At 39.7% G+C, this 26,477-nt stretch overlaps 1 protein-coding gene across 1 annotated transcript in view; it reads left to right on the forward strand.

The window, feature by feature from the left end:
- The window catches only part of Dcdc1 (doublecortin domain containing 1), a 63,224-nt gene extending 37,309 nt beyond the window's left edge, over positions 1 to 25,915 (forward strand). Inside the window, exons 12-18 of the mRNA XM_028766968.1 lie at positions 849 to 1,050; positions 3,939 to 4,070; positions 4,783 to 4,884; positions 10,810 to 10,946; positions 12,152 to 12,328; positions 23,015 to 23,165; positions 25,905 to 25,915. Of these exons, the coding sequence (XP_028622801.1) occupies positions 849 to 1,050; positions 3,939 to 4,070; positions 4,783 to 4,884; positions 10,810 to 10,946; positions 12,152 to 12,328; positions 23,015 to 23,165; positions 25,905 to 25,915 (912 nt within the window). The remainder of the gene's footprint in view (positions 1 to 848; positions 1,051 to 3,938; positions 4,071 to 4,782; positions 4,885 to 10,809; positions 10,947 to 12,151; positions 12,329 to 23,014; positions 23,166 to 25,904) is intronic.
- Positions 25,916 to 26,477: the final 562 nt, after the last annotated feature.

Consider the following 26,477-nt stretch of genomic DNA (forward strand, 5'->3'; position numbering starts at 1 on the left):
AGTGTGTGTGTGTGTGTGTGTGTGTGTGTGTGTGTGTGTATGTGTGTGTGTGTGCACATGTGGACAATGCAACTGTAGATGTTAAATGACAATCTCAGGGAAATGATTTCCTCTTTCCACTACAAGGGTCCCAGAAATTAAATTTAGGTCATCAGGTTTGTTGCAGGCATTTTAACCCTTTAAAGCATCTTGTTGGCCCACAAGGCTGGCTTTATTTTTTTCCCATCTGCAAAAATGTGTTAATGGGTTACAATGTGTGACATGTTTTGGTTAGAAAATTAACTATTTGGTTATTTAAAACCATTCACCAATTTGCAGTATTAAAATTTCATATCATATAACAAAATGAAAGTAGATTTTTAAGTTACAGACTTTAAATGAGCTGGTAGGGAACTATATCAGCAGCTGGGCTTCAGCTTTAGAGCTAGGGATGTTCAAACCCAGCTTTAACTCATGTTAAATTAGAGCAACAAAACAAAAAGCTGCCTGTAATCAAAACTCAACATCAATAGTTATTCAGTGTCTGTTTTCTCAACATAAAGCATTTTCTTAGATTTCTACAATGGCAAAGACCTTGTTATGATTTCAATTGTCATCATCATTTCATGTTAGTGTTTTTAATATGTCATTTATTTTTATGTGTTCTACCTGCATGTAAGTGCAGTTCATGGATGCCTGGTACCCTCAAGAGGTCACAGGAGGGCACTGGATCCCCTGGAAATGGAGTTATTTGCAGTTGCAAGGCATCTTGTGGGCAGCAGAACCTGTGTTCTCTCAACAGCAGCGAGTGCTTGTGAGTGCTGAGACACGGCTCCTCCTATCAGTTTCTTACCACATGTGTTGTGTAGCTTCTTGCAGAATGCACGGAACGACTTCAACTCACCAGAGCAGCTTCCAAAATCTACACCAGAGATGGAACTACCATCCTCACCTTGCATGACTTGGTTCTGTGGGCTATAGGTGAAAAACTTACCCCAAGACAACCTAAGGGGCAAGAGAAAAGCACGGAGTCTGTTGGGACAGAAGACATAGCTGTTCAAAATACAGAAGGTTGGTTAACATCTACAGAAATAAGTTGGTTTTATCTATGCTCCACTATGAAAGATTAAATTTGATTCATTTAGTCACCACAGCAAGAATTTCAAAATTATAGCCAGCAACTTTGGTAAATGGTTCAAAGAGTATCAATGAGATTCTCAATGGTGTCCTTACCTTTCTGAATAAGTAAAAAGAAGAAAGAATTTATATTCCAGTTTTAGAGCTGAAAAGATAAATCAATTCAAAAAATTAATAATAGTAGTCAATTTAACTACTTTGTAAAGCACTAACACTTTTTGTTCTAAAACTCAGAACCCAAACTGACTGGGAGCACTGAAGAAACTGTTGCTAGATCAGTGTGGATCTCTTTCTACCACTGAAGGGAGGGGCTCCCTGAGTGCATTTTTCCTACCCTCTGCTTTCCCTCCCTGACTTTGCTGCTCCCACTGCTTCTATGAAACTCCAGAAGCTCAAGTGAATGTCTCTCTTGCTGCTCTTAGAACATCACATCATGACTGTCTGCCCACATCTTTCTATGTCCCATAGTATCTACAGTTTAAGGGAGGGAACTATGCCATGAACAATGCTTTGTAAAACAGAAGTCAATGTTGCCAGTTGTGATACATAAGTGTACTCCCAGTGTGAGATTTCCTACTCCTGTCTTGAATGCCAGCTTTGGTTGATTTCTTAGTTCAGGTTTCCATTACTGTAAAGAGATGCCATGACCAAGGCAACTCTTATAAAGGACACTTAACTGGGGGTGGCTTACTGGTTCTGAGGTTGAGTCCATTGTCATCAAGGTGGGAGTGTGGCATACATGGTGCCAGAGGAATTGAAAGTTTTACATCTTGGTCCAAAGGCAAATAGGAGAAGACTAGCTCCCACTTGACTAGGAGGAGGGTCTCAAAGTCCATCCTCACAAGGACACACTTCCTTTAACTAGGCCACACATCCTAATAGTGCCACACCTTGGGCCAAGCAGATACAAACTACCACAGTCTGGGAGTCAGAATGCCAGGTTTCAAATCTCAGATCTGCCAGTTGCAGCTGAATGACACTGGGCAAGTTCTGAAACCCATTTTCACCCCAGTTCTCCCGTTTGAAACTGGGTATATGTATAATCACTCTCCTTCCAGAATTTTCATGAGAAGCAAATGAATATAATGTTGATACAAAAACCATAGAAAATTTTATATTAAAGAGAGTAAAAGATAGTTGGTTATAGAGCCATTTTGAGTAACCATAGCTAGGGTACCAGATCTAGGTTACCCCAAACTCTCCATGTTCCAAGATGGAAGCAGTTTTATAGTTTCACAAAACAAAGAAAGTCATAAATCAATGCAAATTTAGAAATACATTGATGGTTACATGACAGAGGAGGTTGAAATGGAGGAAACCCTTTCATGAGCAAGCCCAGGACTTTATCTCATAACATTCTTAGGCTTTGGATGGGAGGGAGCTAGTGGCCTGAGTCTGTTAACAGATTTTAAAATGTTTTTATCTACTGATCACAGGATGTTAGTTCAGACACAGAATTAAGTGTGTAAAGGGATAACATCTGAAATGTAAATACAATATCCAATAAAAAAAAGAAAAGAAACAATGATTTGAATCGTGAATGCCTGGATGACTTTCAAAGCGTGCAGCTCTGCCTCACCTTAGTCTTTAAAGGATCTTCATCTCAAACATGCTTCTTTCAAATGCTGCTTTCAAATCTTCTTGGAAGGACAGAGTAATGCCTCTCATCACAACTATCAGAAGAGTGTCATTTTGATGGCATCCCTCCTTCTCCCATATTTCAGAACATATCGTTGAGCAAGACAGGGCCATTCATGGACTGCTCCTGTATGACGTTGAGTGTTGGTATTATGTCATTAATTTCTAGAGAAGACCTTTAAATAAATTGCTGCTGAAATTCAGAAAGAACACAGATGCTAAAATCACCTAGCTCTGCCTCAGCCTAACTATGTCACTAAGCCTCACATATTTTAGTCACTTTTTAAGACATTTTTCTGAAGAGAACACCTCCAGTAGATAGACATGGCCCTCAGCTGAGCAATGGGCCACCCACCTATCTCAAACTTTTTGCCTCAGAATTGTTCCTGTTTAAAGGATATGCAGGAGCAAAAACAGATCAGATACTGAAGGAAAGGATACCCGGAGACCACCCCAACTTGGTATCTATCCGATGAGCAGGCACCAAACCCCGACACTATTGCTGATGTCATGCTGTGCTCGAGGGCAAGAGCCTGGCATGACTGTCCTCTGAGAGGCTCAACCAGCAGTTGACTCAAACAAATGCAGATACTTATAGTCATTGGACTGAGGTCAGGGAACCCCATGGAAGAGTTGGGAGAAGGACTGAAGGGACTGAAGGGAATTACAACCCCATAGGGAGAACAATAGTGTCAACTAACTGGGTCCCTCAGAGCTCACAGGGACTAAACCACCAACCAAAGAGCATATATGAGTTGGTCCATGGACCCTGCTACATATATAGCAGAGGACTGCCTTATCTGGCATCAATAAGAGGGGATGCACTTGGTCCTGTGGAGGCTTGATGCACCAGAAAAATGGGATGCTAGAAGGGTAAGGTGGGAGTGGTGGGTGGTTGGGTGGAAAGCACCCTCTTGGAGGTGAAAGCGGTGAGATGGGGGCACTTGGAGGGGGACTGGGAAAGGAGACAACATTTGGAAGTAAATAAATAAAATAATTAATAAAAGAATTATTTCATTTCTTAAAGTGTTTGATGGGATATCCAATTCTTTGGTTGTCTTTGAAATTTCTGACTAAATGTGTGCATTGGCTCCAGTTTGAGTAATAATTATGAAAAAACTAATTCATAAAGCATATTCATTCATTATTAACTGACAAGAGTAAATGTGCCCCTTGTTTCCCAGAAAGCTCAAGAATGACAATGGAGAGCAGACTGGGTTTTGTGGAGGGCATAGATAAGTCCCTGCTTGCTCATGTCCTCAGAAGCCCTGTTGCCGTTTGGGTGTCTTGTGGTGAGCCGTTTCTGCCTCTAAATGGTAAAGTATTTGGTTTTGCTTCCTTGTAAACAGTGGGCAGAGAGAGGGAGAAATACATTTTATGTCATGAGAAAATGAATTAAGTGTGTATAATGTCACCATAATAATATCGTATTTATGCAGAGAGCCAATCGGTCAATTAATACATGTGCAAAAATAGCTGTATGCATCTATTTGCACCATTGCTTGTTTTTCTCTTACTGGAATGGAGCACTCTGCACGGAGAAGTGTCTAATTTAGTTGATAAAGAGATGCTCGGTGTATAAGGCAGAGAATAATGGTATCCATTAGAAAATAACAAATGAGTTTAATTCACACTGAGGACGACCTGTCTGCACATTTTCATTTTTAAGAATTGCACCCTTTAGGCAGTAGGTGGATGTTTAAAAAAATGAATGGTCCCAAGCCAGGCTTTCATCACCGCCAAACAGTTGGTGGAAGCAGGAAATGAAATATGGCTATTGCATATGGTAAATCTATACAATAAAGTAGTTTTGATCTCAGTCCTGGACCGCCTCTTTCCATATAGAAATGCCCTAAGCCCTCTCATCTTTCAAATGAAGTTTCTTTTAACAGTCCTTACCTCTTTTAATTACATCTTTCTAATTCAATCTGTCTTTTAGAGCAGAAAGTTCTTTGTAACTTATTGGTGCCTATGATAAATTACTTTTGATAACAGAGCACTATGCAAAACATTAATTTTTTATTGTAGCTCCATGGAAATCAGAAAAAATAAAGAAACAAAACTGGCTGAAGAGGGACAAAATTTTGGCTGATTTGGACACCATGAAACACAAGATGCGACAGTTGAAAGGTCAGTATGGCTGAAGCTGGTCATTTTGGTTAATTCCAAATGTAGCAACAGCTACCAATAATTATTTTCTGCTTTCTACCAAAATAGGCAGCCAGTACATGCTGTGTAAACAGTATGCTATGTAAATTTGAACAAGGTATAAAATCTAATAGCATAGCCATTTAGTACTAATTTTGTATCTGTAAATTTTGTATTAAAAGGAATACTCCATGACTTAAACATACACTAAAAAGAAAAAAATTAGATGTTGTCTCTCCATGCCTTTGAAATACTCCTTTAACTGACACAGTAGAGACCTTAGAAATAAATAAAGTAGGACCTATGGATTTAAACAAAGTCTTTTGGTTATTCTTTGGTATTTTATTGATGGGGAGTAGAGTTTATTTATGGGACATTTTTCATTTCAGTAGTTAGGACAGAGCAGTACTAAAGTCTTCAAGGTCAAGGTCAGTGAGCCAAGGACTCATCTTAATTCACCATAAGATACACTTTTCATAATAAAAGCAAACAGTGGGCATTGTGTGTCCTCTTGCATTGTTCTCACAGAATATTAGGTTCCTGACTATTATACTATTCCAAGCATTTGAGATGCAGATGATTTCTCGGAGAGAATCACTGGCCTGTGGACTTGAGTCGGGGAAGGAGTGCATTTCAATCTTTGCAATCAGTGTCTCAGAATTTTATCTTCTGATTATAAACACCATCTTTTGTCTGAAGTTTATGAACCTTGCTTCAACCACAGCACACATGGTTCTCAATGTAAAAGGCAACTCTGGCTGTGGAACAGTCGATGTCTGTTCTTTGTCCACTCCGTGTCCAGTGTCATTCCAAGAACTGACACCAGCTGTGAGAGAAAGCACTGAAGACTACTTGAGATGTCTGTTCCCCATACTACTAGACATTGTCACTTGAGTGTTCCAGGAACAAGTCCAAACTAGAGCTGTCACGTCACTCCAGTGCCAATGCATCTTTTTCTCCTCAATCTGTGGAGACAGCGTCTATCTCCACCATCCACCCAGACATTCTCTCACAGGAACCTGCAAATAGTTCTTGTTATCACACCCCTTTCCTTCCCCAAGCGAATCTTTAGAAAGTCCTGTTACCTTTTTCGTTGATCTTCTAATGGATTCCAGCTTCTTTAAGTCTGTGTTGCTTAGTGTTTGTCAATTTGACAAAAAATAGAGTCACCTGGGAAGAAGGAACCTCAATGGAGGGTTGCTTCCATCAGATTGGCCTGTGGGTATATCTTGGGGCACTTCCTTGATTAGTGGCTGATACATGATGGCCTGGCCCACTTTAGGCTGTGTCACTCAGGGCAGCTGTTCCTGAACTTTATAATAATGCTGAACAAGCCAGGGGAAGCAAGCCAGCAATTCTCCATGGACACTGTTTCAGCCTTCTGCCTTGAGTTCTTGCCTTGGTTTCCCTCTATGATAAGACTATAACCTACAAGCCATATAACCCTCTCCTCTCCAAGTTGCTTCTGGTTGGTGTTTTATCTAGTTAGCATCTAGAGAATTTAACTAGAAGAGTTTCCACTGTCTTTATCCAAATTCAAGCACATCATCTATTGATTGTGTTAGTAGAACAGTTCCTAACTGGTCTACCTGCTTCAAGTCTCGCCAGCATCCATTTGATGGTCACCAGCTTTTGTTTATTTCCTCCCTCCCCCAAATTGGGTCGCTTTATTCACTCACAGTTGTGGAACTAATAACAATTCTGAGCACCAACTCACCAGTGAAGATGATTTTCATTCCTGGTCAAGAATATAAGAAATGGAAGATAAAACTCAAATAAATTCTTAACCTTTGAAAGTTGGAAAGTGTCAGATATAGAGTAAAATAAACAAAGGGGGAAGGGAGAAGTGGTAGGGAGAGGAGCTCCTGATAGGAAATAGCCATAACTTTTGGGGAAAAGAGCAGACACTTCCGGGATCTCAGGCCCCACTTCTCTTTCCACCTCCTATGATTCCTTCAGATTGTCAGCACAGCAGCTATCAACTGCACTGGCACAAGAAGGGTGTCTTATACCATGCAGATGGGATTATAATAGTCAGAGGCTGCCTAGAGGGAGCACTCTGGCAGCCAGCAATTTCAATAAGCCTGGATTACAGCTATACATACAATCCTCAAAGATAGCTAAGATCATGGTAGGTCAACAATTGACCCACCCTCTCAGTACTCAGGTAAGGTGAGCAAGGCTGAGACTCTGGAACTGAATTGATCCTCTAAAAATACAAAGGTGTGAACATAGCCCAGTATAAGATCTGTGAGGTTCCCTAGCATCCTTAATAAGGCTGGTACTTCTCAATACAGACCTTCACGCTCTCCCTTTCTGTAATGGCTCATGTCTCCTTGCTTGACACACCCTTTCGAATTTTCTTTTAGAACCCTAGGCTTAGCATGTGCTTTAAAAATTCTGGGCTCTTGAGAAAATTTAATTCCTTCTTTCAGGCTTTCTCCCTCTTACCCTCTTGGATCCTCCCTCGTTGTTGATTCCTTGTTCTTTCTCAGGGGTTTCTCCTTCCCCATGTGTTCTACTTCTGACATAAAGCAGTTTGTTACATCTTGAACTCCCTCCCCCATAGCCCTCAAGATATTATTTTAATTACCTGTTCATGGGACTTTCCCCTTTAGGTGAGAAATGTTACACCATTCTAATATGTTCCTGACTAGTTGTAGAATGATTGAAAGGGAAAAAAATGAATGAAATTTCAGTCCATTCACTTCAGGGAATTTTCCAAGCCTCATTTCTTTATTGACTTAAATCAGTAGAAAGCAACATACTGAAAACAGCATCTGGCATAATTGCTTTTGCTGAATCCTGGTTTTATATTCTGTCTTTAGCTTTTGCTATAATTTGCAAAAAAGACATTTAAATGTAACTTGGTATCATCCGTTGCACCAACACAGAAGCAGTCTGTATTTGGTTAGTGAATGTTCATTGTGGAGTTACTCACAGAAGGATGTTCTCTTCAGAGTTGATGCTAATTCTTGTCTCCACCTAAAAATCAGTGTGTGTGTGTGTGTGTGTGTGCTGCTTTTACACATAAGTTAATACATAATTATGTTTTATTCTGATGAAAGCCCTATACTACTTGTGAGAATTATCAGCATAAATCGTAGCCAAGTCTTGGCTAGGAAAACTGCAATTCCTATTTACTAGAGTTCTTGTCCTTGCTGTCACTTTCTCTCTCTCTCTCTTTCTCTCTCTCTCTCTCTCTCTCTCTCTCTCTCTCTCTCTCTCTCACACACACACACACACACACACACACACACACACAGAGACAGAGAGACAGAGAGGATAGTCTCTAAATCATGATCCCCTTGACTCCTACATTCTGAGATTATAGCCATCTACCTCTGCTTACTTCTATCCATCTTCAGGGTTAACTGAAACAGGAATCTGTTTCTGACGGACTATTCCTCATTATTACAGCCATTGATCATTGTAGAGTGTACTATGTAAAAAACAAAACAAACAAACAAAAAACTATTGAATTAAGCTGATTTACTTCGTTTGTAAGCATGATCAGTGCTATTAATAACAGTAATTATTTTGCAACCATTTTGTGTCATGTAGCTAATATCAAATAGTTATTAACCCACAATAGATAATAAATATTGTTACCTGGGTCCTAGAGAAGACAGTTTATTTCCTAATTTGACTTTTGAAAACTAATTAAACTCTACATTAAATATTAGACCAAAGTATCACTGTTGCTACACATGACCCAGTAGATGTGCTTATCAGAATCCCTCCCAGAATCAGATATTGTAAATGGTGTGTGTCTGAATAAGGGAGTAGAATGAGGAGAAGTGAGGGGAAGGGCAACACAAAATAACAGCAAGGCACTCATGCTCTCCAACTAGTTTGGAAGAGGAAACTGGAACAGGAATCCTCAACATGTTTGCCCAACTTCCACTAGGAGAAGCTGTCTGCCATCACCAGGCTCCACTCACTTGAAATGAAGTATTGGGAGCATGGAAGAGGCCTGTCTCCAATAGCAAACTTATGGCTATCCCCCAATACCATGTAAAATAAAGCAAAATATATGGGAACTAGAACAAGAAAATAAAGTATTTTATACACAACCCCTTTGCTTGGTTTCAGGTTGTTATTCTTGTATATGTGAATTATGATATATTATGAAAGTCTGTCCTCTGGCTAAAACCTTTTGTGCATTTTCGTGAACATTGTGCTGCAAATGCATTTTTTCCTAGGACCTCTAGAAGCAAGATGTCAGAAATAAATGCCAAATAATCTATTTCCTTGATTCCAGCTTTCAGCTTCCGGCCCTCAGCTCTCTCTGTAAATGATGTTATTGCTGAACTCTGTTTATCTGAACAAAATGTAAATGTCTAAGGTGCATTGTAAATATAGCTGCTGGGGCAATATGTGTTTCACAAATTAATATTGTCTACACAGAGTGAATAAAATTGGGCAAAAACTACATTTTTTATGGATTTGTGTTGAGCAAGACTACAGTGGTCCACACCACTTTGCCTAGAGATGCTGTCACTGTCCCTTACTGACCGATTGATCCAGTCATGCTTTTCACATCCATAAATGGCACATGGGATGTTAGTGGGCATGGTGTACTCTGGTTTACCAAAGACTTCGTTACAGGAACTTATTATTCTTGCTGGATCTTCTCATAGATTTTACTTGTGTTTATCACCTCCATTAATCCTGAATTATGTTTAGAGTTTTGTTTGTAGCCATCATTGAGAATCTTCAAATCAACAGGGTCTTGGAAACAAAGTTGAGACTGTACTTCATTTCATAGCTCTCATTTATCCACCAGAGTGTGGCCTCCTCAAACCCTCTTGCCGCAGCTCGAGCCAGCAGTGCCTGCTAGTTTCCCCTTTCTTAGTTTATTTTTTATATGTTGGGAATCAAATCCCTAGCCTTGAGTATGTGCCATAAGCATGCAATAAGGCTGTGCCCTCAATCATTTTTTATTTAATTTTTGAAACTTTGAGACAAAGGCTTCCTAAAATTGCTCTAGCTAGCCTTGCATTTGCTCAGACAGGCTTCAAACCAGCCCTCCTTCTGCCTCATCTTTCATGGAAGCTTCAGTTTCTATTATTTATATACTGTTCTGCACAGTCACAGTTTATAGATATAATTGTTTTCTTGTCATTTGCCTTCCCTCTTGAGTTTGAAACATAGGTTCACTGAAACATATGGCCCAAAATACACAGCACAAAACATGGCTTGTGTGCTTCAGCTCAGAAAGAGAAAACAGTATCATATAAATGTGACTCTGTGAGTATTTTACAAGGATTCAAAGTGGTCTACTTGAAGGAATACAAACGATTGAGTCACCACATTTAATAAATTCTCCTGCAGTTCCTCAGAATACAGTGTTCCAATAAATAGTTTCTCTCATTCAAGCCTTTTAAACAGCAAGAGGGCTCAGCAGAGGCATCAGAAGTGAACTGTGCTCATGGGGTATTATTAGATAGAAAAAGGGGGGCTCCCGTCTCTTCTGTTAATATTATTTTAGAAATACTTAATCCCCAGGCTGTGAAGCTAATTGTGGGGGAAGGCTTGTTATTAGTGCAAAGAACAAAACATATGTTCCGAGACTGGGAGATATGATAGGAAGGAAGTAAGGTCATGAATTCTATTTGACTAAATTACTGCTGAAGCAGATCGCAGATGCTGTGCGAGGGCCAGGTGGAAGTCAGCACGCTGTCATCCTCTTCCATCTGTAGAGTCCAGACCATTTAAAGACCCATGCTTTAATATTGTTAAATATTATCACCTTTAGACAGCTTGGCTTCTAGGATATTTTTAGTATTTTAGCCCATGTTCCTGATCATAGGTAGAAAAATGTATGCATCGAAAGTCAACCCAATTCCTCTGAAGCTTGAAAGCCTATCCTTAGAAACATCATCTCTTGGGACTCCTTTCCAGGACGGCGAGTAGCAGCATGTCAGCCAGCCACTATGGTTCCCACCCAAAGCCCTCTGCAGCCAGTGGTGGTTCAAGGAGGATGGACTGAGCAGACTCAAGAGGAAATGAAGCTCATGGAACTAATAAGACAGACAGAGGTACATTCCCTGGGATCCTAGACTTTAAAGATCCTGCCCCTTTTAGCAGCATTTAAAAGTATTGTGTTGAATTTTTAAATCATGCTATTAATATGCTCTCGGCAACTGAGCAGTTATGACCACCATAAGCATATGCCAAGCACTGAATTGGCATTTGGAGAGTAGGTATCCTGGAGACAGCCAACTCACATGAACGTCTGTTTTGTTTGAATGGAGACCAGAAATTACGACCTTAGCAAAGAGGAGAAAAAGGCCCAGTGGATATGTACAAAGGTAATTACACTAAGTGTAGTCAAGTTGAACCTTATGGCTTCATCACTCATGGTTCCTGAGGGTACGACACAATATGTAAAAAGAGCAAGGAGCACAAAACTGATTACAATGGAGACATTCAAAGGAAAGAAGATGAAAAAGTGGTTTCGGCCAATTGGTTAATCAGTCAAGATTGCTAGGCGTAAGAAAGTTGAGAAGAGAAAGGTCAGCTGTTAAAACAGGACTAGGGATAGAGACTAGGAGAAAAACTGTATGCTTTATGAATTTTTTTATCAAGCTATATGTTACTATTTTAATGGGGCTTTGTGATGTGTGTTCAATGCAAATTTTAAATGTATGTCTAAGTCAAGGTGACTGGAATGAAGAACTTAGCATTGCTAGAGACTTGAAACCTAGCCAAGCTAAGAAGGATAAATCCGAAGTCAGGGAGTGAGTAACCAAGCATTGAGCTAGGATATGCTTGAGGTAGCATAAGAAGCTGCCAGGCGAGGACTTGGCAAAGCAGAAGGGTGGCAGCTGCATTTCAGAAACTAGTGAGCTAGGACGCGATCACACAGTCGCCTAAGCATCGCTTAGCTAACGGAAATGAAGCACTGCTTCTAAATCAAAAGCTCACTTGCTAGTTGCAAAGACATCTATCTCCTGTAGGAGGAACACCACACACATGTCCAGAAGCAACTTTCTCAACATTGCAAATGAGTTAAGTGCTTTGTCAACGTGAATCTATCCATCTTATTACCCCAATAGCTGTTGATGCCTTTAGTACTTCATGGAAGGAAGGGGAATTCACACAAGTATATGGCAGGAGAGGCCTGGGCTTATTAGAATTGTTTCAGCATAAATTGAGATTGCATGACATTTCTGGTTTCCATCATGCTCCTTATGCATACCAGATCATTCTCCACAAGCAGCATTCTCTGGACTCTTGACAGGCACACCTTTCTGAAAGCCAGGAACTGCAGTCCAGACACTCTCTGATCGAAGCTCAACGCAGAGCAGAGGGGCAGCACAGCCTGTACCAGGCTCCCCGAGTGAAACGAGTGTGGGTTTATCGGAATGGAGACAGACCTGACGATGGCACTTATGTCCAGGCCAGTGCTTTGTCAGAGGTAAATCTAATGTGAATATCAAGTAGGCCTGGAATCAGACATTGGCTTTGACATCTCTAGATTGGTAGATCAGACAAGTTAATGAACTTTTCTGAACCTCATTTTCGCATTTGTCCAGTGGGAATCATACTTTGCATACAAGGCTGATCAGATTATTAAACGAGCTTCCGTGTGTGAACATGAAGAAGTTTAAAGCTATCTGAGGTGTGTGCACATTCGAATAGTACAAATGGCCGGCAGAGATCATTGCCAATTGTATTTATTCCAGACCAAGACTGTAATCTAAATCACTTAAGAGAAGGTGTGGTACCTCAAGCTTCTAATCTCAGCACTTGAGAAGCAGAAGCAGGAGGATGAGGAGCTGAGGATTATTTTTAGCTACAATAGTGAATTTAAGGCCAGGTGGGGCTGAGTGGGACCCAGTTTATTTTTGATAGTTACAATAATAATTTAAAATATGTTTTCCTCATTCACATTGAATCTACCTCACAAAAGAGTTATTTGTAGCCCCTGTTGTGAATTATTTACTAGATATGTTTTTTATGGGAAAAGAACTGTAGTGCTTAAAGAAAGCCTGTAATGTTCTTATAACTCATCATCCTGAACTAACAGAATTTCCACTCCTTTATTCAAAGATAAAGTATTGGCTCAGGAGGAGACAGGCAGTGTGTCATAAACTGTAATTTGAGGGATATAAATCTAAAGTTTGACATCATCTTTAAATGTCTTAATATCTTTTAAAGTTTGCCTTCATCTTTAAGTGGAAACTTGAGGCAAGTGGGTTTACTCTTCTGAAGTCTTTTCTGCTGCAATGACTCTGCTGATAGTGCCTCACCTGCTTTATTTGGTGAAGTGTTTGCATAGCCTTTCCTGGGAGGAGAGAGATTCCCAAAAAATAATGTTGTCAAAATAACAAAGCGTGGATGGGAAAGCAAGAGGGAACAGCAGACAGGCCTAGAGAGGTGATGCTGATGAAGGCTCTGGAAAAGCAGAAGCATCTCAGCTGAGCTCAGCTCTAAGGCTGCTCCAAGCTCTAAAGGAGGGAGCCTCTCTTTGAGGATAGAACCAGGGGTGCAGCTGCGTCTCAGGTTAACCACTCGCTCTCCTGCTGCACTTGAGAAATGAGAAGAAAATGTAGAACATTCAAAGTGAGCAATAAAAGGAAAATGCTTTTGTACACCTGGAGAAGAACAGGAAGATGGTTACTTTCAAAAGACGGGTTCCTTAGGAGAGACATCGAAGTGTGGCTAAATGTTCCACTTCAAATTGATCTCTTCAGAAGCCAGAGTCAGTGCTGTAGCTGCTGCTGCTGCTGCTGCTGCTGCTGCTGCTGCTGCTGCTGCTGCTGCTACTGCTGAGAGTACTTAGCCTTGGCAATCATGTAGTAAAAGACTATGCAGGGATAGAGTGGAGCTTGGTGATAGGAGGAAAGGAGCCTATCCGACATGGTGACAAAACTTACAAGGAACTTTCCAGAGGTTATATACATGGAAGCTAGCTTTTCAATCCACAGGGCTCACACTGTAGAGTATGAAAGTCACTCCATATCTAGAGTTCCGTAGCCTTATACCGTTTCTATACACAGAAGTCATATTGCTATAAGCTGTGGATGTATCATTCTAATTTGCATCAGTGGGTAGTGTAATTGACAGGTTAACATCAATAGTAGACAACACCTGGTCCAGGATCTCATTAAATTATGATGTCAGGATGACAAAGACTTCTTACACTCATAGGGAAGTTGTTTAATGTAGATTGTTACATTACCAAACAAAACAATCCACTATGTAAAAACAAGTATATGCACTTTAATGACATTCATAACAATATTGACTACATTTGACAAGTTTTTTTAAATTATACACCATTTTCTTTGTTGCTATCCTTAATTTTTTTTCTTGGTAGTAAATTTTATTATTCTAGTCTCTTGTGCAACATTGCAACTTTTTATTTATATAAGCTAGCATAAAAAGTATTGGGTTGGATCCTTCAGGGAGTTTTTATACATTTGTGTGCCAAGCTTTGTCCTCAGTTGTTCCCCCTCCATTATCCTCTCCCACACCAGGTCCCTTCTTCCCACTCCCCCACCACTGCCCTCCTACCCTTGTCCCACTGGTCTCCTTTCTTCCCAGGAAGTCCTCTGTTTTGTTTTCCTTTCACATGTAATCCTTAGACCTCTCTAACTCGTATTTCCCTTAAATTCCAATCTATCCCTCTCCTAACCCACTTTCTAGTTCCATGACCTACAAACAGACAAATATGTATATGTATGCACATATATAACTTAAAATTTGGGTATAAGGACAAGCATGCAATATTTGTCTCCCTGAGTCTGACTTCTATACTTAATGTGATTTCCAGTTGCATCCACTATTCTGCAAATGACATGATTTCATTTTTCTTTATGGTTGCATAATATTCCATTGTGTGTATTGTATCCTCTTCATCCATTCATCTTCTGAGGGGTGGACATCCAGGCTGGTTCCATTTCATGCCTCTTGTGAATATGGATATGCTAGTACCTTGGTGGCATGCTGACTCAGTGTCTCTCAACTGTATACCTATGCCCGTATAGCTGGGTCATTTAGTTCAAATTTTCACTTTTGTGAAGAGCCTCTGTATTGATTTTCATAATGACTACACAAGGTTATATTCCCATTAGCCAGGTATAAAGGTTCCTGCCCCACTCCCATCTTTGCCAAAATCTGCTGCTATTTGTTTTCTTCATGGCAGTCATTCTGATTTCCCCGACAGTTAAGAATATAAAGTATATTTTAGAATATTTGCTGGTCATTTGCATTTTTCTTTTGATAACGTCCTGTGCAACTCATTAACTCATTTTTTGATTGAATTATTAGACCTCAGTACTGAGGTGGGTGCAGGCAGTACTTTCACAATCTCCTGAGTACCAGTCACCTACAGGAGAGACGATGCCTCGTGAATGTCGTGAAGGTCATGTATGCCCCTGGGACTTCAGAGGTCTAGTGCTCCATAGCAACAAATGACAGAGAGGTGGATCCAGAATGTAATCCACTTGCTGGCTCAGAGCTATTAAACCACAGGTTAATTCTCAAATGAGATCTGTCCCACGTCACTTGTGATGGGGGCTATCTTTCTCTATGGACTGCTCAGCTAAAGCCAGCCTCCCACCATCTGCATCTTTCAGCTTAGGAGGTATTTGCTTCCTACAACCACCCCACTAGGTGTTCCTCACCCGGGATCTCTGTCAGACCAAATCAAGGTTCCCCAGGCTGAGGACAGTCCCTGCTTTCGGGCCCACAAGGTAGCCAGGTTTTATCAATATACTCTGTTTCAAAATAGCACAAGGCCACTGTACTCTGAGTCATAGGGTGTGATACAATTGGATTGTTATCCACTGTTGACGATATCCCTCAACTAGATGTAAAGCTCGTGAAGACTTTGTGCTTGTCCTGAGGGTGAGATTGCCTCTTTCATCCGGGTTTACTTTTTGGAAACAGTTTCTGAGTCCTCTTCTTGGCCAAGGAGCTGTGCCATGGCAGCTGTGTTCAGCTTGCTCCTCTGAGTAATGATGACTTTGCTCTCTCCTGGGACCCTTTCCTTCTTTTATGGATTTTAGGAACAGCTTACCTCTGCTCACTTTTAAAAATAAAGTCTATTTTTTTTCTTAATCTCTCTTTTTCCAGCTCTCAGGGAAGTAGCCTCTAATCTGTCATCTTACTAGGCTGTCTCCTCAAGGTGATAAAGAGCATGAAAATATATCCAGACTTTAAATGGGTACAGAGAAATTGATGCTCCCATATTGATGGAAATTGAACTTTTTAGAGAATAGTTCCTTGGCTGTAAATTGTAGAAGCAAGTGCACTTCTGAATATCACCGAGACAACATATCAGACAGACTTTTGGAGAAAGAATTTGTCTTAACTCATGGTTCCGATCATAGCTGGAAGTCCATAGCTGGGAGTTCACAGCAACAAGAGCATGTTCTGTTGTTTCTCATATTTTGGTAGACAAGGAAGCAGAGAAAAAATGAGGATGGCCACGACTTCCAAAGGCCCACCTGTAGTGTCCTACCAGCAAGCATTGCCCTGCCAACCTCTTAATAGTTCTACAAACTACAGTCACCTGGATGAGAAATAGGTGTTAAAGCCCAGGAGACTGAGGGGCAACATTTCATACTCAAACCATAACATATCCCAAGAATATCTTTTATGAACTTATGCAAAGATTGTTTTCTAGAGATATTAATCACAGAAATAGTTTCACTAGAGAGAAACTAGAAATAATTTTTGAAGTTATCAGTCGGAAATTGGGTAAATGAGTTATAGCCCATAGGGTGGAATATCATAACTCAATTAAAATCAGCTTTAAGAGAGAATAAAAACAACAAATATGGCTGAGATACACTAAGTAAAATAAACGTAATCTAAAGCATGTGGAATTAGATTCTAAACACACATACATAGGTAAATTGAAAACAGCTTTGGTGGACTTGACTGGTCGAAGCATTCCCTTTGTATTGGGTCATAACATGGGTTAGTTTTATGTTTCTTTCTTGTGTGTTTGTGTGTTCTGTATATTTTTTTATGATAAATGAAGATTGTTCTTATAGGATACAGAAACCAGCCATCTTCTCAGAAAAGGACTAACAAATGTGATGTCAAGTTAGTTGAAGTTCAGTAGGGTCATCAAGGGAAGGTTTGCCTACCTGAGACAAGGGAAAAGACTACCAAGGAATCCATTGCCCCCTCTGACAGACCTTGAGAAAGGGCTACGCATCGACAGCTTCAGCAGGGATGGGATTAGGCTCCATGCAAAGGCATGAGTGTTTGAGTTGATGCAGTATTTTAAATAGATGTTGCTTACATCAAGGAATAAGGAGCGAGATTACTATTTTGAGACATTGTTTGAAAGTGACAGGCATTAGCCCACTCGGGCTGTGTTGTGGTTTTCCCTCTCAGGCTTGGTGTTTGAACACCTGGTTTCAAGCTAGTGGCACTGTTTGAGAAGACTGTAGAGCCTTTAGCAAGTGGATCCTTCCTGAAGGAAGCAGGTCTTTGGAGGTGAATCTTGAGACTTGATAGGTGGCTGAATGTCCTATTAGTGCCTGCATTTCTGAGTGTGACCACACCGTGACCAGCAGCCCCTGCTCCTGCCACCATGCTTCCCCTCTGCTTACTGAGGGCCACCTTCCGGCTGTTTCCTGTCATGGCCTTTCCTTTGTGTGTAGGGAAAAGGAACTCTGTTGTTTCTTCTTATAAGGAGCCAGCCCTGTCAGGTTGAGCCACTCCCTCATTTCCATGTTGAAACTTGTACATTTTGGACTTTAACCTGACTATTTGGGGGAAAGAGCAGAATTGTCTGTAACATTATTTCAGACTAAAATGATCAGACCATAGTTTGTCTCTGAAAAGCAGAAAGGGTTTTGGGAAAACTGTTTAGGGGAGACATGCCACCTTGGAATAAACAAGCATTATTAGAGAGGTTGGCCCCATAACCTCCTCCTTTCCGATTCTCTATGTTGTTTTTAAATCAGGAGGTTTCAGGGAGTCTTGGTGATCTGTTAGAAACCTGTCCTCGCAGGCTGTCTAGCTATAAGGAATACCTCTGGAAAACCGACTGTGTGGGAAAGGAGGCAGTGGGAAGGGTAGAGCTCAGATGTCACACAGGTGTGCTGGCTAACACACTGCAAAGACAGTGGCAGTCTCCATGGCTGGACTTTTACTGGAAGAACGGGAAATAGGCACATTACAATGTACTTCACTCTACCTTCAGTATCGTGAAACCCCCAGATGGCATTCGAATCTCGGGCAGCACAAACTCTCTCACTACCATGGCTATTTTGGATGATTTAACCACACACTCTCTGAACATTGCTAGAGCAACACTCATTTCCAGATGGGGTTGGTTTATCAGTCATCATAGCCCCAGGCAGCTCTCTCTCCAGGGCCAGTGGCTCTCTTCAGGACCAGCATCCTTTTCTGATTTATGTTTGCCCAGGACCTTCTTCTTTGGCTGAGACATTTGTCTTCCCCAATCTCTGTGTATGTCTGATATCACAGCATCTTAAAATCTCCATGTTTGTTCTCAGCTAATGAATGGCTCTGAATGCTGGAGTAGATGCTTTGGGAATACAAAATGGGTCTTTTCTCTTTAGATTAGCAAGTGCCTCAAACCCCCTGGTATGCATGGTGGGTTCAGATGTCACTGTGTCCAGCTTGAGGAAACCTTGTCTCTGAAAGCTATATTTAAAAAGCAGAGCATAGACGGACAGAAGCTGGCTATTTATAGACACTAGTGCTTTACTGTGGATTTTTTTCCACAAAATGATCAATATTTGACTTATACTAGTCAATGTGATAAGAAGCACATGAACAGACTTAGATCCTCATGAAATACAGAGACTTAAGAATGTCTCCAAGCTTATCATCTAACTAGATAGTTTTGAATGTTAATTGTAGTGAAAACACTTTATTTTCTAGTTTATTTTTAAAAGATATTTGTAAGATCATTGGCTTTGTCTCAGTGAAAAACAAGTGCAGTGGACATATATTTGACTTCTGTTTTGTTTTCTTATGCTTTTATCAAGTTACACTCATTTTCCCAATTATAAATAAGATACATGATATCTGCAGAGTACTGTTGTCTAAATGGTAAGATTTTTTTCTTTATTTTAATTGGATATTTTATTTTCATTTCAGATGTTATCCCCTTACCCCATTCCCTGCCCCCAACCCCCGCCCCGGAACTCCCAATCCCATCCCCCCCCTCCTGCTTCTATAAGGATGTGCCCCCACCTATCCCCCACTTCTACCTCCCCACCCTCAAAATCCCCCGAACTGGGTGTCCAGTCTTCATGGGACCAAGGATCTCCTTTCCCACCTATGCCAACAAGGCCATCCTGCCCTATATATACAGCTGGAGTCATGGGTCCCTCCCTGTGTACTCTCAGGCTAAACACTGGGAGCTCTGGTTTGTTGGTATTGTTGTTCTCCTCATGGGGCTGCAAACCCTTTCAGCTCCTTCAGTCGTCTCTCTAACTCCTCCATTGGGAAGCCCATGATGAGTTCAATGGTTAGCTGTGAACATCTGCCTCTGAATATGTCAGACACTGGCAAACCTCTAAGGAGACAGCTATATCAGGCTCTTGTCAGGATGCACTTCCTGACTTCCACATAAGTTTCTCCCACATACCCACTTACATGTATTTGCCAGACTATTTCTATCCCTGGTATGCACTCAGCTATTTTACATTTTGTTTGCCTTGAAAAAGAAAACACATAAATACAGTGACTATTAAAAAGTAAATTATGTCTTACTCCTTACCTCAATTTCAAATGTTGAAGCTCCGAAGCCCAATGTGACTGTACTCAAAGATGGGATTCTTAGGTAGCAACTAAAGATGCATTAAGCTATGAGGAGAGGGACCTGATTAGACAGGATTAGTGGCCTTACAATAAAAGGGAAAGAGCATGCTAAGAAATGGCTCAGTTGATAAAATTCGTGCAGCACAAGCATGCAGACCTCTGAACCCTGTGCCAGCAAAACAATGACAGGCAAATTCTTGGGTTTGCTAGCCAGCAAGAGTAACTGAGTAAGAGAGCTCAAGGTAAAAGTGGAGGCTCTGAATTAAAAAACAAGACGGGGAAAAGATAGATTGCATCCAAGGTTGACCTCTGACCTCCAAACACGGGCACTTATGTGCACTAACATTCACTCATGAATACATACAACACACACACACACACACACACACACACACACACACACAGTCACACACACACCCCAAAGAGAAAAGAAGGAAGATGCTATTTCCGTCCTTTTCCTCTCTCTCTCCCATAAAGTGACACAGCAAGAAGGTACCTATTTGTAAGCCAAGAACAGAGACCCTTAAGAATTGATTTAGCCACGTCTCTGCGTTCTTAGAAATGGTCTATTATTTAAGCTACCTCTCCTCTGGTATTGGTTTGGCACCCTTAGAAGTTATACACAGGCACAAACATACACACACACACACACACACACACACACAAACACACACTATACATATCCATTCATATCTCCTTCCCCTAAACACATACACATACAAACACACACATACATCTCACACATGCATGCACACATGCACACAACACATCATATGTGTCTATTACAGTTTTATTTCTATAATAATCACAATAAATTTATTGATTAATTAAATAACTTTTATTTTGTTTTCTAATTCAAAAAACAGTGTCTTTAAGTCAGTGATCAAACTAAGAGCATCAGTAAGGAAATGGAGATGCCATCACTCACAGTAACGTTATCCTAGCTTAGTATAAATATGACTGTCCATGGTTTCCAGAGTTGTCTATGTTTTACCAATGTGATCATAGTGAGTCCTAGGCCAAATCAGTTCTGAAAGTTCCTCTGCTCATCTAAGAAACTGTTATGACTTTTTCTCATAGAATTTAACACTTAAAAAATAACACAATATTTCTGGTTACATTAGACTAATCTATCCAACAGACACATTTGTTTACTCAATTTCCTATTGTTTGCTAGCTAGGTTGTCTTAAGTTTTTACTGTTGTGAAAAATAATGATAAGTAAATTCATGTTTATTTCCTGGTTTTGTTTGCTACCTTTAATTCATAAAAGCATGTTGAGCATTTGGACACATATTGCCAGAGTGTCCTGTATGGGTAGTGCACGTAATGCCCTATTGCCTTTGCAAGCCAATGGGCGCTCTGCGGCTAAGTGCAGAGGTTTGGACACATGCAGGTTTGATGAGGAGAGATGTTAGAGGCTCATGGTAGCTTCTTGTCTTCGGCAACTTGTACAGGAAATATTGACAAGCTTTTTATTTTCATTCAGAGTGTTCTATTCTGAAGAACAATATAACACCATGACTTCCTAGGGTTCCTATGAAATTCTGCATTGTTTTGCTATTGGATACATTTCTTTTGCATGTTGGAGATAGCTTTTTCCATTGTTTCATGTGACTATCAGATCTGCGGTGACATGCATCCAGCTTTGTACTTGTCTATGATTTTTTAACATACAATAAGTAACCATGAATATGTTTATTTGTTGCTTCTAATGTTTTAGAACTCTTTCACCATATGAAAGTAATATCAAGATTCAGTGATTTTTCTTCTAAATGTGTTATGGTTGTTTTTTTTTTCCTTTTAACAACTATGAGGATTTTTTTTCTGGTTAAAAAAAATAAGTGGAAACATTTTCTTCTTTGTTGGCTTAGAAGAATTCTCTCGACTTTGTTTACTGACTCGTCTGAGTCTCCCGATGGAGGTGGAATGCCTGTGTAGAATGCACTGCACTCTTACACAGATGTGGCAATGCTGTTAAGTGAGCTGCAGTACCAAATGCTTTTAAAGCTATCATCACTTTATAACCTAGTTTGCTCCCTGGAAGTGGAAGTTCCTCACCATTTCATCTTGTTATCATATTTCACTTGAGGACTATTGTTTATTGAATTGTAAAGAAGGTATGGAATTACTTTTCAGACCCATAAAATCATCACACAGGTGTTTCAACCTCAGTTGTAAAAGACTATTAATTAATTTCATGAAAATTGACAACTTTTGTGATATGCATTTTTCACAGGCAGATGTATAGCAGTCTTATATGCATTGAAACAGATTTTTGGTCCATCAGTACAATTATATCATTTTCATATGAGGAATTTATATTTTTAAAATAATTATTTCTGTTTGGTATTGCTTGGGGGATTACTTTTCTTCCACTGTATTTTTGAATGTCTAGTGTTAGTAATCAGAAAAACTATTCATGCTATAAACTTTACTTATTTGCATATTCATTTAAATGCTCTTATTTTTATGAGTTTTTAATTATTTGATTGACCAAAGCATCCTACAAATAAGATCCTATAATGTTCACACAATGATTTTTCACATCAGCTGAGAAAAGCTATTTCTTACATTCTGGTACCTATTGTATATAACTTCTTAATTACAAAGTAAGTTTTATACTAATATTTCTCTCATTCCATGATTCTATGTTTAGTGTTTTAATTGATAAAATTTAAAACTACCTACTAGAGCCTCTTTCAATTTCCTTCAGTTTCACAGGCTTTTCTAATTGTGACACAAAGGACAAGTATCTGGATTTCTTCGCTATTTGTATTTTTAGTTTTTTGGCCATTAAGTAAAAATTTAAAGCTATTTTGTCGTGTTTAGATTTCTAATCTAGAGTTTATTATATTTAGAAGTTTGTTAAATGGCAAGATGCCTTCATCTGTGGAAAAATCAGGCCTACATGGAGATCTTCACCAAAGACTGCTGAAGCCTTTCATGTTAATCACATCAGCAAACATTCACTCTGTGTCCTTTTTTCCACCTCTTCTTACTTGTGCCCAATAATCAATCTGAATGAATATTTAAGTAGGGATAGAGCTCTCTCAAAAGCGTTGCTTGAGGATTGAGATGTGGTCCCATTGAGTGTTTGCCTACCATTCAGGAAGCCCTGAGATCACTCTCAGTAACACATAAACCTGACTTTGTGGTGGACATCTGCAACTTAGCACTCAAGTGGTAGAAGCAGGAGGACCAGAAGTTCAAAGTTGTCATCAACTAAGTAGTGACTTTGAGACTAACAGCCTGCGTTACGTGAAACCTTGTCTCAAACAGTTTTAATAACTATTTTGAGATATTTGTCATTCAAATATGGCTCTGCCTTTGTATTTCAGTTGCTGGATGATTGCACTGCTCGTCTGAAAATGTCCCACCCAGCCAAAACCCTTTATACCTCAAATGGGGAGCTCATTCGGTCATGGGATGACATAGAGAGGGGTATGGCTGTCTGTGTGTCTGCAGGACAAGGCTTTATAACCTCAAAAGGTACAGGTGACATCCCTTTTTTGATGAAAGTCTTGAAGAGTGAAAGCATTCAGTCTTCCTTGCACAGTCCTTGCCTGTTGAACTTTTGAACAATAGAGGATGAATTTTAATAATTTGTAATGGGCTCTTATGAAGGTGAAGTTTATATCTGGGTGGTCAAGAAAATTCAATATTAACACTGTTTATTTTAAAGAACTCATTCAAATATTAATGAGTCTTGGGCTGTACCCAGGCCTATTTATAGAAACACTGAGGTTTGATTGAAGGCACTTTGTGATTGATGAATCTGGAGGAAAGTGAGGTTTCTGTTGCCATCTTACTATTCAAATTATTAAAAATGATGCTTTATTAGTGGAATTTCTCAGCTCACATATTTCCTTTTCTGTTGCAAAAATAATCATATGCTAGTTTCAATATACTATTTCTTACTCATTTCCTTTGATAAATGACAGAAATGGAAAGGATATATGTTTACAAAATGGACTCTAGTCTTTTATCTTATCCTGAAGAATTTAAAGTCCTTTCTGTAGGAAGGTAGATACCAGAAAAACATAATCTTTAGGAAATTTCAGAAGACATTGTTTGCACATTAGGTAAATTTTAAGATTAAGAAGTAAATCACCTGATACCTATATAATAAAAGTACTGGAAGTTTTTTCTTTTAGAAATGCACCATAAAATTATTACTATGTTATATATAAGGTGGGTAAATGGAAGGGTTTTAAGACAGGTAGGGATATACCCTCATATTTAGCCCAGAAGAGGCAAATGTAGAATTGCACATGGAGAAATTCAGAGACACATATTTTTGGTATGTCTAGCACTGTTCAGAGGGATGGCACAAAGCCTTCCTCAGCACCGTCATACCTTGTTGACAAGGTCCCAGTCTTTGTGTTCTGTGTGTTCTGTTATCTCTCTCCCCATCATTGCTTGGAACCCTAGCTCAGAATGTTGTCCCTTAAAGGCATTCAACAATGGTTAAGTTGTAAAATTTTGTAAATGTTAGTTAATGGTTTTCTGTATTCTCAAACTACACATCTTATAAAAGCAATATACACAAGACTTCCTTTCCTGAGTGTCTTCACTTTATTAGTGAACATGAAAGCACTAGTTACTTTTCTTACTGTTCTAAACACCTAGTGGTACAGCTCTCCATGACAGAGAATGCCCCAAAGCAAGAGGAGATTGCCAGTCCCAGGTCACATTGCACCTGCAATCAGGGAGCAGAGAGTAATGGGCACTGATGCTCAGCCTTCTTTCTCTTTTATTCAGTCCAGATCCCTAGCACATAGGATAGTGAGGCCGGCATTTATGATAGGTCTCCCCATCTCACTTAGCCAAGTCTAGAAACGTATCAAAGATATGCCAAGAGGTTAGGTGATTCTAGTTCCTGCCTAATTGCTGTCAGTATTAACCATCACAATGAACACCCCTCAAATGATCACAGTCAGTGAAAAAGTAAGCAAATGGGTGGTATAGCAGAAGGCTCTGGTGAAGTGTCCTCAGTACTTGCACCATTCAGTCTTTCTTAACATGAGCCTCCCTGTCATATTCATTGGGTCTGACTGATAACTAAAGCTAAATCTTCCTCAGGAAAGCAATTCCAAAGATGTCCAAACCACAAAGGATCTCCAGGCTGCCTTCCCAGCAACACTCTTGTCCCCAATAAAGTCTGTGAGGGGGATTGAGAAATTTGGAAATTCAAATATTACTCTCTCTACCATTTTTCTCTTTGCTCTTTACAAGGCTGTGTGGACAAGCATTCATTTTTGAATCTTTAGTTTTATAAATGCACAGTTCTGTGAAGGTGAAGCTGGCCCATGTCCTGTAGATGTGGCTGCCCTTAGCACCTTCATGGTGAAGGGTTTATAGGTTTTCCAAGTTGCTTAAATTCTTTGAGCGTGTCATGTCTGTTTAGGAAATATGATTGGTCACAGATTCAGTTATTTATTCCTTAGAACTTTATTTTATTGATGCCTTTTTGTTGTATTCATGAAATAAAATAAAAATAGTCATCTAATAGAAATCTATATTTTCAAATACTTTAAAAAGAAATAGAAATGCTTTTGCATGCTTTCATTCATTATTGTAAGGTCTAACTAATTAATCATTCCACTGACGATTATTCTGTGATTTACTAGCTAAAATACCTGTAAGAAAATAAGACATTCTGAGAGCCTCGAGACATGATAATAATTTATTTCATATACAATAATGCAAAAATCATTTAACAGGTAGATGTCAGCCATCAAAGAATTACCTTGAGTGTTTTTGAAGATGCATTTCATTTGGCAAAAAAAGCTAGATTCTTTCAGAATGGAATACTTTGCTCACATCCTCTGCACAGTTAGGAATGTTTTCTGTCATTTTCAATAAAGCCTGAATGCTCTTCACAAAGCTTTGATTTTCATCTTCTCAATGGGCTCAGTCTCTTTCGTACACTTCTATGTTAGCTTCCTATTCAGATGTTATAATACCTAGAAGGAGGCGCTGTGAGTGCCTCCAATCGCATGACACCCAAAGACCGGCAGCATATACCTGACTGTGGGGACAGAACACATGTGTGAGAGTGCAGGGTGGGAGCCAGGAATTGCTGAGGGGTCTTAAATGCCCTCATAAATTTGCATTTGACAGTGACCTGTCTCTGAATGTATGTATATATGTACATGCATGTATACCTATACATGTGATGTACATGTATAATATATATAATATAATAATATATGTTTCTTTTAACAGAAAAAAAGTGAATGATGGAAGTGAAAGCAAATTATGTCAGGATCCTAAGGCAGCATGGCCCTGAGGCAACAGACATTGTGGTGTCACCATCCAGGAAGCTACTGTCTCTCCTGCAGCTTCCCAGCTGACTTCAACCAGAACCTCATACCTTGTGATGGATTTTACTCATAGAGCTGTGTACGCGTTCTCATACACTCCTATCATATCCTGTGCCATGATAATTCTCTATCCCTCTTAACTTGTGCACAGTCTTGTACACTGCATCGGGATTTGGACCTAGTAGTTGATCATATAGTAACCACTGTGCCTACGAGCTGTGCCTCCAGCTCCCTCCTTTTAAAGATTCTTAGTTTCCACATTTTATGTGAGGTAATATTGGTTTCCTCATGCCTGTTCCTGGAAAGGCAACAAAACCAGACAAATGATGCAAGTAAAATGATCAATGGTCATCTTAGGTGAACTTTCTTCGAGAAAATAAAAGCAAAAGCTTCTAGTTATTGAAAAGTAACACTTAAAGGGATCAAGGAGCATACGTGTGTGTGTGTGTGTGTGTGTGTGTGTTTGTGTGTGTGT

The sequence above is a fragment of the Grammomys surdaster genome, unplaced genomic scaffold, assembly GCF_004785775.1.
Source record: "Grammomys surdaster isolate TR1022 unplaced genomic scaffold, NIH_TR_1.0 170, whole genome shotgun sequence".
Taxonomy (NCBI): domain Eukaryota; kingdom Metazoa; phylum Chordata; class Mammalia; order Rodentia; family Muridae; genus Grammomys; species Grammomys surdaster.